This window comes from Vidua chalybeata, chromosome 2 (assembly GCF_026979565.1).
Source record: "Vidua chalybeata isolate OUT-0048 chromosome 2, bVidCha1 merged haplotype, whole genome shotgun sequence".
Lineage (NCBI taxonomy): Eukaryota > Metazoa > Chordata > Aves > Passeriformes > Viduidae > Vidua > Vidua chalybeata.
In genome coordinates, this window is record NC_071531.1 from 40,815,291 (window position 1) to 40,830,540 (window position 15,250).

At 37.9% G+C, this 15,250-nt stretch overlaps 1 protein-coding gene across 3 annotated transcripts in view; it reads left to right on the forward strand.

Moving 5' to 3' along the window:
- The window catches only part of ABCC4 (ATP binding cassette subfamily C member 4), a 136,275-nt gene that overhangs the window by 24,105 nt on the left and 96,920 nt on the right, over positions 1 to 15,250 (forward strand). For all 3 annotated transcript variants that reach the window (XM_053936292.1, XM_053936293.1, XM_053936294.1), the window contains exons 7-13: positions 1,634 to 1,759; positions 4,552 to 4,801; positions 6,405 to 6,509; positions 10,680 to 10,769; positions 11,132 to 11,323; positions 12,842 to 12,936; positions 13,043 to 13,129. In XM_053936292.1, the coding sequence (XP_053792267.1) occupies positions 1,634 to 1,759; positions 4,552 to 4,801; positions 6,405 to 6,509; positions 10,680 to 10,769; positions 11,132 to 11,323; positions 12,842 to 12,936; positions 13,043 to 13,129 (945 nt within the window). The remainder of the gene's footprint in view (positions 1 to 1,633; positions 1,760 to 4,551; positions 4,802 to 6,404; positions 6,510 to 10,679; positions 10,770 to 11,131; positions 11,324 to 12,841; positions 12,937 to 13,042; positions 13,130 to 15,250) is intronic.

The window sequence follows — 15,250 nt, forward strand, 5'->3', positions numbered from 1 at the left end:
AAGTTTCTGAATGCCTTTTGCTAGTTCCCTTGTATAAATATGTTTTAGTGCCCTGCTTCAGCCATCCTAACATTTATGGAACGCTGGTGCCGAGAATTTTTTTTTAAATGATGAGTAGGTGCTTGAAATTCTTTCAACTTGTGTTCTTTAATTATGGTGATTTCTTCCAGTGTATCAGAGAAATATTACAGGGGACAGGTTAAGCTGAGAAAGCCCAGTCACTCCTTCTAAAAAGATTTGAATTTTTTTTAATGATCTCTGAATCTTGGCTTTCATTGTTATATGCGAAAATAAGTAATTTAGCCGGTAAAGGTATGTTTTACAAAAACAAGGTCTACCATAGCTATCCATATGCAAAGTGTTTGTCTACATGAATGAATTCAGAATTATAATAGGATCTATTAGCATAATTTATGCATTTACTATGTGGCTTCTAACTTTCAATGTTTTTTTCTAATTGTTGGGGAAGATGAAATAGCAAAGCCCTATAAATATGATGGCCTGGCAAAAGAGTCAGAAAATACAGATATTGAGATGAAAAGAAGGTTTGAAATACCAAACCTTAATTACTGAGCATCTTGAAAACAATAATAAAGCCAAGCTGAAAGCAATCCCCCCTTCTGATAGATCCAAAGGTCAAATGGAATGTTCTGTCTCACCCCCCAATGTATGGTTCATCCCACACCTGTAACCCTCCCCTGAAGTATCAGGTGTCTGTAACCCCATTGGCCCAAGTCCTGTCCCAGCCCACCTTGAAGCCCCCTGATAAGGCGTGGCCGAGGGACCGGACGCCCTCTTGGACCTTCCTCTTGGGACGCTCACCTGGAACCCCCTCTCTCTCTCTCTCTCCCCCTGCTCTCCCTGGGCCTGCCACGAGTTGTGGCTGGCAACTCCAAGCAGGACCCTTCACCCCTTATAATAAACCACATGTTCTAAAGGCCCGACTTCAGAGATCCTTCATCACCACCCATCCAAACCATCCTGCAGCCCAGCAGTCCCCGCACCTAATTAAAACTGTGACTTTATTATTTAATTATATATATTTTCCATTTTTTCCATCAGTGCAAACATAGTGTGGGACTAAACCAGATATATTTAGATTAGTGTTAATTACAATTAATGCTTAAATAATATTTATTTTTTAAAGAAACCATATCTAGACTATCTCATGAATTATGGCTCATGTACTAAGTAATCTCTGCTTCAAGTACAGTTAATCCTAAAAAGTCACAAATGAGGTAAATTTCTTTAACAACGTCAGAACTTTATGACAAGGGTGGTTGTTCTGGCATTTTGAAATATTTCTAAAGTAATTTTCTGATTTTTGTTTACTTCTAAATGCAAGAAACAACAGAGATGTTGTTTAAGGAATACTGCATGTTTGCACAAACTGACATATAGTTCTGAACACTGAATCAGCTCTCAGTTCCCTGAGAAGCAGGGATACACACATACCAAGTCTGTCTGCTGTGTGTCAGCTTTAAGATACTGATCTTCAGGAAAACCCTTTAATGCAATTACAGTTTTGTGAATCATCTTTACAAATAAAAGCAAAAACTTCACACATATGTTATGTGTTCATAAATTGTCTTCTTTAGGGAATCTGAGAATTTTTCCTTTGTCGTATTTTCAGAAGCAAGACAGCTGCCTTAACCGATGTCAGGATTAGGACCATGAATGAAGTGATAAGTGGTATGAAGATAATAAAGATGTACGCTTGGGAAAAATCATTTGCGGAACTTGTGAATGGTTTAAGAAGGTAATCCTGGAAAGATACAGCTTGATATATGATCAGTGTCATTTTCCATTTTTTACATGTGAATTACTGCTTTATTTTGTGCTTTAAAATACAGTTTGCATGCGCTTTTGGAGCCTTTTTTTTTTTTATAATTTTATATAGCAAGAGTGGAGGAATGAAGATACATTCTAAGGGAATAAAAAATTTAAAAATCCTCCAAACTTCAGTAATTCAGGCTTTTTTATGCTTCCTCTAACAGTTGTGTTCAAAATGAGCAACTAATAAACTCTAGCAGTTGTAATGCAGCAATTTCACCCTCCTTTTATGCATTTTATTGCATCAAGCTACCTGGGAAAGGTAGAAGGGAGAAAGACAGCAGGTCAGAAATTCCATTGTTATTCAACTGGCAAGGCAAGCTGTGTTTGGTATCCTAAGACATTTCATTTCAGAGATTCTTTGATGTCAGATTAAAACATACTAATGCGTTTGATTTTCAGTCAGTATTTGCCCTTCTACTTGACACTGTAATAGCATTCAGTACTAAAGGTTAACTGTAGGAGTTTGGGTGTGTATTTCTTATAAACTGAATTTCATGTCATGTCCCTCTCCAGCATATGAATAGAAGGTTGCTATCCTGCTGCAGATTATCTGACTTTTTTAGTTTTAAATGTTAAATTCTGGAAATCCTTTTCTTAAAAGGATTTTCCTTTCCATCCAAGTGCAGGCTTGCAAACTTGCAAATGTTCCCTGAGATGTTTCTTCCCATGCACATAATTGCTTCCTCAGTTGGATTATAGAATCCTGTGATCCTAGAATGTTCATGACTGCTGGGAAGCTTTACTGTCTTGCATGGAGCCAGAGAGAATATTTCTTTATTGAAAGCTTCCTTAGAGTAGGTTGTATTCACATAGCTAAATTTTAGATTTCCATGTTCAACACCTCATTAGGATTAGAGGCTTCTTTTTTAATGTTGGAAGACATTAAAAAAACAGCACATCTTGAGCCCTCTTTCCTTTCTTGAACTGTGTTGTGGAAAACTGTAATTAAAAGTCTTAAATTTAGCCAGATGCTTTATTGTCCAGTATTTCCACATTGGCCCTTGACAGTGGCCAAGATGCAATCTGAACTCCTCCATTGCTCTTTTTTCTTGTGTCTGTCTGTGTTAGTTTCCTTTTATGTAAGTTTGTGCCTCAAGACAGTGTAATATATTATATGCAGCCTGCAGGTAGGCTATAATTTATCTGGTATTTATGGAGAGTAGCACAAAAAACTTGCCGATTATCCACAGATAATGAGAGGATTATTAAGAATTTTTAAAGGGTGGGAAAAGACTTTCATCCAGGGTTATTGAAGTAATTGAATTAGACCTAATTCAAATAGGTTACATACAAATGCTCTTTCTCTGTACTCTGGAGGAGATTAGAGATGGTGAACCCTTAAGCTGAAAAAAGAAGTCTTTGAAACTCTTTAAAAGTCTTGTCAGTTCAGCCAATTTGGCAGATATAGTGGGAAAGTTGCTTAACTAGTTTTCCAGTAGTGCATCCTGCATCCTTTTCTTCATTAAGTGGTTACTTAATTTACTTCAAATTGTATAATCACAACTTGAGTTTCTAATCTTGATATATAGTTCCAAGTGGAAGGCGATCAAAATTATTAACCTTTTCCCTAAGAATTGCCAGAATATGTGGAAAGAGAAATTAGGAATTGTTTTGGGATTTTATATTTGATAGTACTAAGTAGACAAAAAGTAGAATATATGGGGAAGGAGTAAGTTGTTTTGGCTGCCTTGATAAAGGAAAATGATTATATTAATAAGGAGGTAAGCCTGATAGCATCCACATTGTAGCAGATGATAGTGCAGTAATATTTTGAGTACTGGACTTGTTGACTCATTTAGAAGTGGAAACTGCAATTAAATGAAATGGAAATTGAGAACAAGTGCATCAGCAGCTTTTGAGTTGCTGGAGGGAGACTTATGTGTCTGTGCGATACTTCAATCACTATTTAGCTTGGGCAATGACTGGCAGAACAGTTGGCCTCACAGGTCAGTTTTCTTAATTTATGAACCAGGATTCCTAGAGCAAAAGAAGTCAGGAGCAGGGTCCAAACTGGGAATGATTTAGACTGAGATGAAAGGGACTATTCTAAATCCTGTGATACAGCTTGAGGAGCAGCAGCTGAATAATGGCAGATACTTGGGCCATGGGAAAACTGTTGATCTTCTGGAAATTGCCCTGTTTTTTTCGACTGCAGAGAATGTGTTGGTCTTGTCATGAGTTTTGTGACTGAACTCTACTGGATTTTGATATTGGAAGAATAAGGAGTTTGTGGGTGCTTGGCCTTTATACAGGTTTTTTTTCCTCTTTGCTATTGCATGCAACCCAAAAATACTTGAAGTAGATTAGAATCTGAATTAAAATACTAGTTTGACTAGGGAAGAAAAAAATAGTATGTTAGTTTTCTGATTCTGAAAAATAATTTTTTTCTATAGCTATTAAGATATTAAATATAATGAATTTCTCCTTTGATTTTCCAAGCCTCTTAAATTCTGGTTGGGTTTTTTTGTTTGTTTGTTTTGGGTTGTGGTTTTTTTTTTTGTGGTTTTATTTTTGTTTGTTTGTTTCTGGTTTTGTTTTGTTATTTACCATATAGCATGTTTTCTTCACAGTTGTTTGCATATGAGTTGGGGTGGTGCAAGGGGAGGAGAAAGGATATGAAAGTAGATTCCTGAGAGGGGGTTTCCCTCATCCTATTGTTGAGGGTAGTAGTAATTGGGAAGATTAATGTGATTTGTTTATGTTTTGCATTTTTAGGAAGGAGATTGCCATGGTTATGAAAAGCTCCTACCTTCGAGGACTGAACTTGGCCTCGTTCTTTGTGGCAAGCAAAATAACAGTGTTCATGACTTTCATGGCATATGTGCTTCTTGGCAACGTCATCTCTGCGAGCAGGGTGTTTGTGGCAGTGTCCCTGTACGGAGCAGTGAGACTCACAGTGACCCTGTTCTTCCCTGCAGCCGTGGAGAGAGTGTCCGAGTCGGTGATCAGCATCCGACGGATCAAGGTAGCGTTACTGCCTGGGAGGGGGTGTGCATTCCTTCTCTTACTCTACCTTTGTTTTGATGTCACTGACAAACACAGCCTTATTATGGTTTTGCAGTTTGAGATTTGTAATGAAATAAACTGTTTTGGAAACGGAACAGGGGTACAAAAAACACGACATGCACTGGGCTGAGATGTAGGAGAAAAGTGTGCATGGCAAAGAAGTGTTGCAGACATTTCTGAAGTAAAAGGACTGTGTGTACAGCAGGCGTGCTGGGATTGGGGTTTGAAGAGCAAAGCAGGCAGATGGGAGCTATAGGATTCATATTTCACACTGCAGTACCCTGTCATCTGTGGAGGACAGGTGTGAACCCCAGCTGCTTTCTTGTGGCTGCTTTCAGTGCTGGAGTGAAGACCCAAATTCAGTTAGAAAAAGCATTGGCACTAATGTCTGGTGCTAACAGAACAAGAGTTGTACACTGTGTACATTATGGACCTCTGTGTTAAAGTGCTTTGCCTCTCAAGGCACTCCGTAACAATGCCTACCAGCTGGAGTCTGAGCAGTACCTATGTGCCTGGAAAAGTCTAGCAGTAATCTCCCTGCCCTCCCTGGCTCCTGACATCCTCCTTCTGCTTCCTCTTAGTTACTGCTTTCTGTAAGTCTTCAGCAGCTATCTCACATCTGCAAACTATTAGCTAAGTACTCGTTAACTAGTCTTGGCTTCTACGATCAAGACTTCTCTTCCCAAAATGTTGTCTGCTGCTGCCTGTTTAAGGTCCTTAGACTCTGTGAGTCAAAGGATAAAAGAGGTTTTTTTAGGTTTTGTCGTAAAACTATGGCAGCTGTTAACCTGAAAAGTTTTCTGTGGAAATAGTCCCTTTCCTTTCTAAAGATGTTTGGGCTATTTATAATCTAGCATCAGACAAGGTGTGGTAGAAATGTGGCTATGGTACAAAGTGCATGCTTTTGCAAATTGAAGGAAAAGTTTGCTGACTGGGATGTAATGTAGAATAGAAGTGCAGTAGTGAAAGTGAAGTGAGTCAGCTTTGCAGATGTAAGCAGGTTTCTTTTTTTGTCAGTGTGCTGGACTTTAAAATGAGGAAACATTCAGATAGTGTTCTGTCTTCTCTTGGCCACTTGAAGAATGCTAAGTAGAGGCAGTCGACAGCTGCTTTCTGTGTCCTCGTTATTCTTCCAATGGAATAACATAAGCCTTTGTCATCAAAGCAGTGGAATGAGAAGGTGTTGCATTGAGGGTTTCACCTCTTTTGCATGGAAAAGGGGAGTTAAACAATTTTAAAAGTTCTTAGTGATTCAAGGAAAAGACAGGACAGATTCTTAAGATCAATTTCTTTCTGCAATTCTTTATTGAGCAGGTGATTGTTAGTCTCTCCTATTAAGTCTGCACTTTTGGAGATTTTTTTGGGAGGAAGACCTAGCTAGTTACAGGTACGCTGTTGTAGTTGTGCATTGCCTTGGAAATGTAATTCTTTGATCAGTTCATGGTTGTTTTTTCCAACCCATAATTAATGTTCTGTATGCTGCCTTCAAAAAACATGTTTGGTTTCCTTTCCCATTCTCAGTCTCACTTTATGCAATATCCTCTGCTTTTCTTTTATTGCAGAACTTTCTGATGCTTGATGAGGTCTCACACTTCAAGCCACAACTGCATGGCAGTAACGAAAATATCATTCTTCATGTTCAAGATTTGACTTGCTCTTGGGATAAGGTAAGTTTACTTACGTATTAAGTACATTGGTGCTACTGTCATTTGAAGTCTAAAATGCAGTGTGCGTATGTATGGTGTGCTCTTACTTATTCCATCCTTTGTGTTAGAGAATCCTTTCAGTATGTTGAGCTAACTCTGTAGAATAGTACTGAAAACGCTATCAAGTGCATCTGAAAAGCAGCTATTTCTCAATACTATACTAAATTAAAACCTTTGCATTTCTCGGAGAAAATATTTCTTTTTATTAAGGAGCACTGTATTGTGGCTGAGGTACTCAAATTGGAATAAAGGACAGACAGCACAGCAAGGTCAGCCTTATTGTGTGGGGTTTTCTTCTGTGAACTGAATGCTTGATCAATCCATTAGTCTAGAACCAGCACAATATTATACTTCTCACAACAGGTTTGAAAGCTTTAGAGACGAGTCAGCACGTATTTGTTTCTCTGTATTTTGAGACTGTTCAGCTGCACATTTTTTCTGCTTAAAATGCACCAAACTCACCAAAGTGGCTAGAAGAATGACAATAAATGTGATAAATTTATAATAAATCTCTTTTATGTAAGCAAGGCAAAGGTTGACTGTTTCTGTTTTAAAACTTTAATTGCTATGGTAAGCAGCAATTTGTGAGGAATTGGTGCTATTGCAGTCTGGCAGTATCCTCACACAAGAGAGACTTTAGTCTCCATCATAAGTGTGTGGAAGCTGTAAAAATTACAGTTGCATATAAATGTAATGCAAATAGGACATCACATTTCTAAGCCGTGTTCCCCTACCTGTGCTGTGTCTCAAGGAAGATCAGGTGTGAAAACCTATGTGAGGATCTACCTACTTGTAGCTACGTAGCTGCAAAAGAAAATTGCTGTTTTATCTTCTACTTTATTTATTTATATGCCTCCTTTATTTTCTCAGACTTCTCTGTGGCATCAATATTTCTGAGGCATTGACTAAGCTTTTAAAAATTAATAGATTTGAAGAAGTTGATTGTAAATACATTCTAATGCAAAATGCAGTGTATTGCTTAATCTTTGTTTTCTTCTCAAACTGACTTTGGTACCACCATTAACAATTTACAGGAAATGGTTGCATAAAGTGCCCATAAAACACTTTTTTTTCATTAGTTGTTTATATTGCATAAAGCAGGGTAACATGACTGGAATTACTGGTTTCCTTTCAGTTAAAACCAAAACCCAAACCCGTTCATTGTAACTTCCATTTTGATATTTAATTGCAGTGTGCATGGGAGAAGAACAGTCCTCTCAAAACTGTTATTATCTGCTCAAAAGGGTTCTACTATTTACTCTTAATATGATGCACAATAATTTTATAGACTTGCTCACTGAAAAAAGTGGTAAGTTCTGATAGAGACGAGTTATGAAAGGAAAAATACAAATATGTTATCCTTTGTCAAGCAGCAGGCTTAGCTTGATACCCTGACTAGGTTTCTCAAGACACTTTGGATGTCTGTACAGACACTCTAGAGCAGGGTGATAATTTGGTTTTTTTTTTCTTTAGAGATTTTATGCCAAAAGTGATTCTAAAAAAAACAACCAAGAAGCAACCCATGAATCCAAAATCACTTAATGTAAAAAAGGGATTATTAGCTACACTTTTAGGAAAACAGCCTAACATGGTGTTTATTACAGTTTCTTAAAAGATAAACAAAACCCATTAATTCCTTGTCACACTCTTGTTTCACTTAGGGCAAGTATTACCTTGAGTACCACAGGATAGTCTAATACCAGTGCGGAACTAGGGATTCTTCAGTGCAGCTTTTTACTGATGTTCTTGAATTTACAGACCAGTCTGTCTGCTCAACTGAGCAACTTCAGATTAAAATCTCAGCATTTGAGCAGAGGCCAAATTTATCCCTTGTAATTCTAGTCCTTACATGAGAAGCCTAAGTAATATAGTACTTTAATGCAATATATGATCTCTGTGTCCCTTAGGTGGGTAGAACTATTTCATTTTCTTGTGTGTGGGATGTGTAAGGTCTGCTCAACTCACCTAAGGAGTTGCCCCCCTGATGGGATCATTCTTGTGTTCTCTTGTCCTTGCATTCTCTGTCTGTTGCCTCCCTTATGCTGTTGTTAATGCTGGTTTGTATGACCTTGTGGTGAAGCAGTTTGGAAGGATAAAGCAATAGAAAATGAATCACTTTTAATGAGATCAGTTTTCTGATAGCTGAGTCCCATAAACAACGCATGCAAGGTTAGGCAGAAGGAAGAAAGTTAGAGACACAGCAAGTTGACAGGGCACTGGGGAGCTGGGACATTTCTGATAAAGAGCTGTCAGGTGTACTTATCTGCAATATTAGTCTGTGCTCTAATTTAAGTGCCTCAGTTTAGAGCCTAAAAGTAGGTATGGTGAATTCAGGACAAATTGTCTTTAATTATAAGGAATGCTCTTTTGCAAAAATATTGTGCTTCTTAGGTGTGTGTGGCTGTGCTGTTTGCTTGAATTACTATGTTCATGCAGGCTCTATGTTAACTTCCAGTACTGCTTTAATGTATAGTATGGCAGTAATAGTTCAAAAACTTTTAAAAATACTTTCTGTATTTTTTTTTTGCTCTTACCTTATATTTTTTTTTAAGTTTTTGATGTGGGTGGAAATGTCTTTGCACTTCTGTGAATATAGAAGCACAACCTCAAGAGGTCTGAAGAAGGGCCTGTGTGTCTGAAAGCTTATTTATTTTTCCATATAGACACTGATTTAGGAAGAGATATTTTCTCTTCCTACAAACTCTGTGTTAAAAAAAGAAAATCTTTGGCTGCCATAAATTTGTTGAGTTTTCCTGACCTTAGCACTTAGGTGAGCACCTGAGCTGTGTACTCTGGGCAGAGGAATCAACTTCGAGGTCAGGTGCGGCTTTGGGAGGGTGGTGGGGTTGTGCAGAGAAAAGGTAAAAAGTCCCGCGGGTGCCACCCTGTGGAAATGTACAATGGCAGCAAGAGTGGTTTAGGAGAGCTGCACAAGGAGCCCGAGTTCAGCTTCTGGCAGCATGAGGATCTCCTGCAAGCCCTGCAGTGTGTCTGAGAGCTCTGGCAGCGGGGCTGCCTGCCAGGGATTTCTCCTGGCACGAGTGAGCACTTGTATGCTATCCCAGCCATCATAGATGTGGAAGGATACTGGATTTCTCTTTCTTCCCAAATACTTTGAAATGAATTGCAGGCTTTCTCCTTTTGCAGTCCCTAAACATTTTTGTCTTGTGCCATCTTTTGTGTGGAGCTAGGGTGGTGGTTTTTTCAATCCCTAGAACTTCAAAAGGTGGCTGGAGATTTTAAGGTATTATTTACCTTGCTTTTCTGTTTTTGGAGCTTAAAGCTGGGTTTTTGTTTAGTCCTTTAATCAAAGTACTGTTTTTGTTTTTTTTTTTTAATGCATATATTTTACTGTTTGCATTTCAGTGTCAGTCATGCTTAGTCCAGGCGAAGATGCACGTGAAGGCAGATTGTATTACAAAGGTGTTTTGCTATAATGAGAGGGAGCTGCACCAGGTCCTTAGAAATTGCTGTTCAGCATAGCTGTTAAAGACCTGAACATCCTTTCTTTCCACAAGTAGGCATTTTTGCAACCTTGGTGGGAGAGGTGCAACATATGTTGGGAAATAAGCTCATCCATAAGGTAAAGGATAGGCCTACTAGAAAGGAATATTAAACAGACACTCCTAGGGTAGTATGAATCCAGTATACAAGATGAAGTAATGTAAAATCAAATGGCATTTTTATGGTTTTACTTTGGATAGAGCCTTGACTAGAGCAAACACAGCCCTGGCTTTCCTGAGGCTCTGAGAACCTCAGCCCTCCTTTTTGCTGTGTGCATGGAGTCGCTGAGGGTGTTGCTCTGGGGCTGGGAATGCTGGTGTGGTGGCCAGTACAGAGTTTGTGTTCCCAAGGCTGCCACCCAGATATGTGGGCTCTGAAGAAGCCCTGCTTTTTCTGCCTTTGGCCTCCTTATTCCTTGAATGCTGTTTCAGCTGTGTTGCATGTTCGTGAGAAGAGATGAGGGTATTTCAAAAGTGTTTGTGAATTACTGAAAAGACAAAAATCATGTGCCTGAAAATGGACTGATAGTTTATAGTGATGTATGCACTTTGTTTTCTGTTTCTAAAACTTACTTTGATGGTTTATATTTCATTACTGAGAAATACTGACTTTTTCTCAAATCCCCAGAGTTTAGAAACTCCAACACTTCAACAAATTTCATGTACTGTCAGACGAGGGGAGTTACTGGCTGTGATTGGTCCTGTAGGAGCTGGAAAAGTAAGTCTCAATATTTACATTATTTCATGAGGCTTTTGAGTCTAATAAATGTGAAAACTAGAAACCTGAAAATATAGAGTTCCTTTATGTGTATAATCACACATTCCCTATCAGGATACTGGCATTTAAGATAGACCAATGTCCTTCTGGGTGGGCAGGAGGTGATGAGGAGCTTAACAGTATTTTGTGTGTTGCTTCAAGACTGCATGGAAAGGGTACTAGTGCTTTTCTACTGTTAGTAGTAGTTTGAGACACAAGGTGAAATAGGCCATCGTGGTAGTAAACACTGCTTAATTTCTGTGATGTCTTTAGTGCAACCAGACTTTTAAATTTTTACTTCATTTTTTTAAAATCTTTTCCAGTCTTCGCTCTTAAGTGCTGTGCTTGGTGAACTGCCTAAAGACAAGGGTTTGATAAATGTTACTGGAAGAATTGCCTATGTTTCACAGCAGCCTTGGGTGTTTTCTGGCACTGTAAGAAGTAATATACTGTTTGACAAGGAATATGAGAAAGAAAAATATGAAAATGTTTTAAAAGTCTGTGCTCTTAAAAAGGTAAGGCTTTGAGTATTTTATTTCCATCGTTGTTTTTATTTTATTGCTCTTTCAGACCTGTGGTACATGCTGCAATGTACAGTATTTGGAATTGTTATAAGTAGCATGTGTGATAACTCCTGTTGCTTAGCAGAAATGTGTAGTTATTTTTGCCGTCCTTGTGTAAGGCATCCTCTTCTAATTCCCAAAACTTACACTAGGGGGAGGTATAGCATGTGTGAAGCACTGACAAATTTGGGGAAAGCTGTTCCCTATTTTTTTGTTTCATGATTACGTTTTAGCCCTTTTCACGCGTATTATGGTAGGGCTGTGTGCAAATGCAATAAGAGGCAGAAAACAAATGATCAAGCTAGCACTCTTTGTGACTTTTGTTTCATAAATATCCTATATGCTTTCCTTTGAAATAAATGTTGTGTTTACTGACTATTATGCATTGCAAGCAGCTATCAAAAGAACCTTAGGGCTATGTACTGGAGAACTTGCTGAACCCAAGTAGTTTTATGAAAAAAATATATTCGAAAGGTTTGTGTGCAAAGGAGTTTGTGACATGAGATAGAGAAGAGGATTAAGCCAGATTTGTCAAGAAACAGACATTTTGCTTGGCAGTTAAAAAGGTTTTGTGCAGCATGTTATGATATTTCTGTCAGCAGCGACACAGGTGAAAAGCAGATGGTTACTGTAATGAACGTTTTTTGCAAGATTTTTACACTTAGCAGATATAGTTTTAGTATCTCCTGCTGATATTCAATCATGCTGTTGTCTAAACTTAAAGCTTTAATGACTTTAAAAGACAGCAAACAGCATTTTAAAAATCCCCACTTCATACTGATGGTAGATTTGCTTTCACAGTTTTCTTGCAAATTTATGTGTCTTATGAAAGCTGTGAATAAGCTTTCAGAATATGTTTTGTAGCTTAATGTAAAACTTCTGTATTTCCTGAATAGGAAATGCAATAATATGACATGGAACACCGTATAATTTTGTTGTGTTATCCACAGTCCTGAAGTCCCAAATTAACCAAATCTGTGTGATGAATGTTGTAGCTATTTTTCCTGAATGCGTTGCAATAAGAATAAAAAGAACGCAGTATTTAGGGATATTGGCAAGATAATTTACTGATAATAGTTAGTTCAGTTTTTATTTTTTGTGACAGCTAATTTTATTCAAATAAAACTGAATAAATTTACTGTTAGACTTTTTAGTATTTTATTTGATTTTCTGAATCACTAATAAATATTCCTTGTAAGATTAAGAATAGTAGTGCACTTTCCTCTGGCACAGCTGTAGAAAAAGGGAACTTTAGGATCTCATCTATTTTTTCTGCTTTCTCAATTACCTTCTGCTGAAAGTAAAGAGTCACAAAGTAACTGCAGATATTACATTTAGTATGAAACCTTACGTTTTAATGTGTTACGTTAATACTTTTCAAGTAAGAAATGTTATGTTGAAATAGCTTTGTCAGTCTTTGAGATGAAAATGATTTAAAAAATACTTTTATCTGTTCTTTCGTGTTCGCAGGACTTGGAATTATTGGCAAATGGTGACCTGACAGTAATAGGAGATCGTGGAGCTACTCTGAGTGGGGGACAGAAGGCCCGTGTAAATCTGGCCAGGCTAGTGGTTTTTGCTGTTTCTAAAATTTATAAATTGTCAGACTCCAGTGACTAAAGCAAACTAATGTAAGAGTTTGTGATACTGACATTTCTTTAAACCTTTTAGAGCCGTGTATCAAGATGCAGATATCTATCTTTTGGATGATCCACTGAGTGCAGTAGATGCCGAAGTTGGAAGACATTTGTTTGAGAAGTACGTTACTGCTTTATTTTAATATAAAATGCAACTATTATATTGTAATTCCTTATCAAAAAACTTGAGAAAGCATTTCTGGGGAGATGGATTTCTTCACAGAACTTCGTACATCCACTTTCTGATTTGTTTTTCCCCTATTTTATATAATTGGAAGATACAGGGTATTTTTCTTCTCCTCTGTGTTTTGTTGATTTTGTTCTTTATTTTTACAAGCCCTGTAAAAATCTGTTTTGAAGATATTATAGATAGAAATATTCTTAAGGGAATATGTGCCATATTCTAAAGGAAAATGTCAAGTTTCATACATGAGTATTGACGTTTATGAATAATGGGGTTTACGAATATTAGTACTGAGTGAAAAATAAAATGCGGCGGGATTTTAAATCACTTCTTAGTTTGCTACAACTTTACTTGCTAGTAATAAGCACTTAGTTCAACTGGCTAAAGGAGAGAACAGAACTGTCTTAGATTCTCGAATAATTTTTCATTTTGTTTCTTGAAATTTCTCTTGGGTAGGTGAAACAGGGCATGTGGTCTGTAGAGTAGACTGCAGAGAGCAGAAATTGAAGGAAACAGAGTGTACAAGTTTACTATGCAAGAGAGGGATACTGGACCTTCCCCCGTTTCCAAAGAAACAGGAGAGTGTTCATTAAAAGTCAGGTTCCTTTTTCAGTGAGTTTCTTCTCCTCCATCCCTCTGAAACTGTCTAATCTAAGGCATATAGGTGAGTATCAGAATAATTTGGTTAGTCCCAGCCAGTGTTTTGTCCTTACTTCTTCGTAGCTTGCAACTCTCTATGTTAAAAGGCAAAATCTAGAATTTGCTAGAAGGAAAAGCTTCTGTCGATGAAATTCAGTGGTCTTTGGTTGAGGCCTTTGATAAATGTGTTTTGTTTAGCATACTTGTATCCTTTGAATGCCATGCTCCAAATACATGAATTAATTTGGTTTTACTATTGTTCTCTCCTGTCCTCCCCTAGATAATAATAAAAACTTGCAGAAATGGTCATAGAAATTGCACTGAGTAGCAGTGGCATGCACATTCTTTTTCCCCATACAGGGAAGCTTTTAGTATCTAAATTTGAAAATTGTACATCCTGTTGATATTTGCAGTTTCAAATCTGGACCCTCTGAAACCCCGTAAACGTCTTGCTTTATTTTACTGATAGCTTCAAAAGGCTATTGTTTGTTTCTGTCAGCAAGTAAGGAGTAAGAGTTTTATGATGCATGGGCTTTACGTTCATTTTTCAGCTGCCATGACTGATAGATGGAGTTCATCACCTGTAGTTCATGTGCACTATCAAATTCCTTTAGTGCCTGTTGAAGCTTTCTAGGCTTCAGCTGCTGCTTTTCTGTTTCTGCACAAGATCTCTCTGCAACTTCTGCATCTATCTGACTGTATCAGTGCCTGAGTTCTGAAAGTACACCTACCTGAGCTGTTAACCTGTCTCCCTGAAGTCTTAAGATCTCCTCATGAAGAGGGAGACAAGAGAGTACCCTGGTGCTTTGTGAAGGAGGTCAGGCTGCCTCTTCAGCTTACTCTACTTTTCAGATGAGCTGTGACATTGGCAGCATCTTCATTCTACTGCAAACCTCAAAGTGTGGATTTTTGCATGTGCAAAACCGTAAAGGAGATAGAAGCCATTGCAGTGTGTTTTGCTGATAAGTGTGTGAAGATGAGAAGGAATAAGGAGGTTATCTCAGAGAATTTGAAACTCAGACAAGTAGCTGGGGTTGTTTCTGTACTTTAATTTTTTCTCCACAAGTCCAGATCAGATTGAGCAAAACACAAAGTGGAATGAAAGCATTTTTTAGAAAATGGACTGGGTGGAGTAGTAGTGGGAAGGAAAACTGAGCAATGCCTCCCTGTACAAGATTTTAAGGGAGGGTTTTTTACAAACAGAAGTTTTCTTCTGAGGCCTTCATGGAATCTGTAAAGTTACTGCAGGTAGTGGGGAGAGCGTTATGTTCAGTAAGTTGCTTTGAGAAACAAGGCAAGACATGTCCTTTAGTGCTTCCTGGATAATGCTAGAAATGTGGAGAAGACAGAGAGCACTTGGGCAAAAATTATTTCTTAGAATATGGTGCTGAGGAATGTCCAAAATGCCACTTCTTGCAG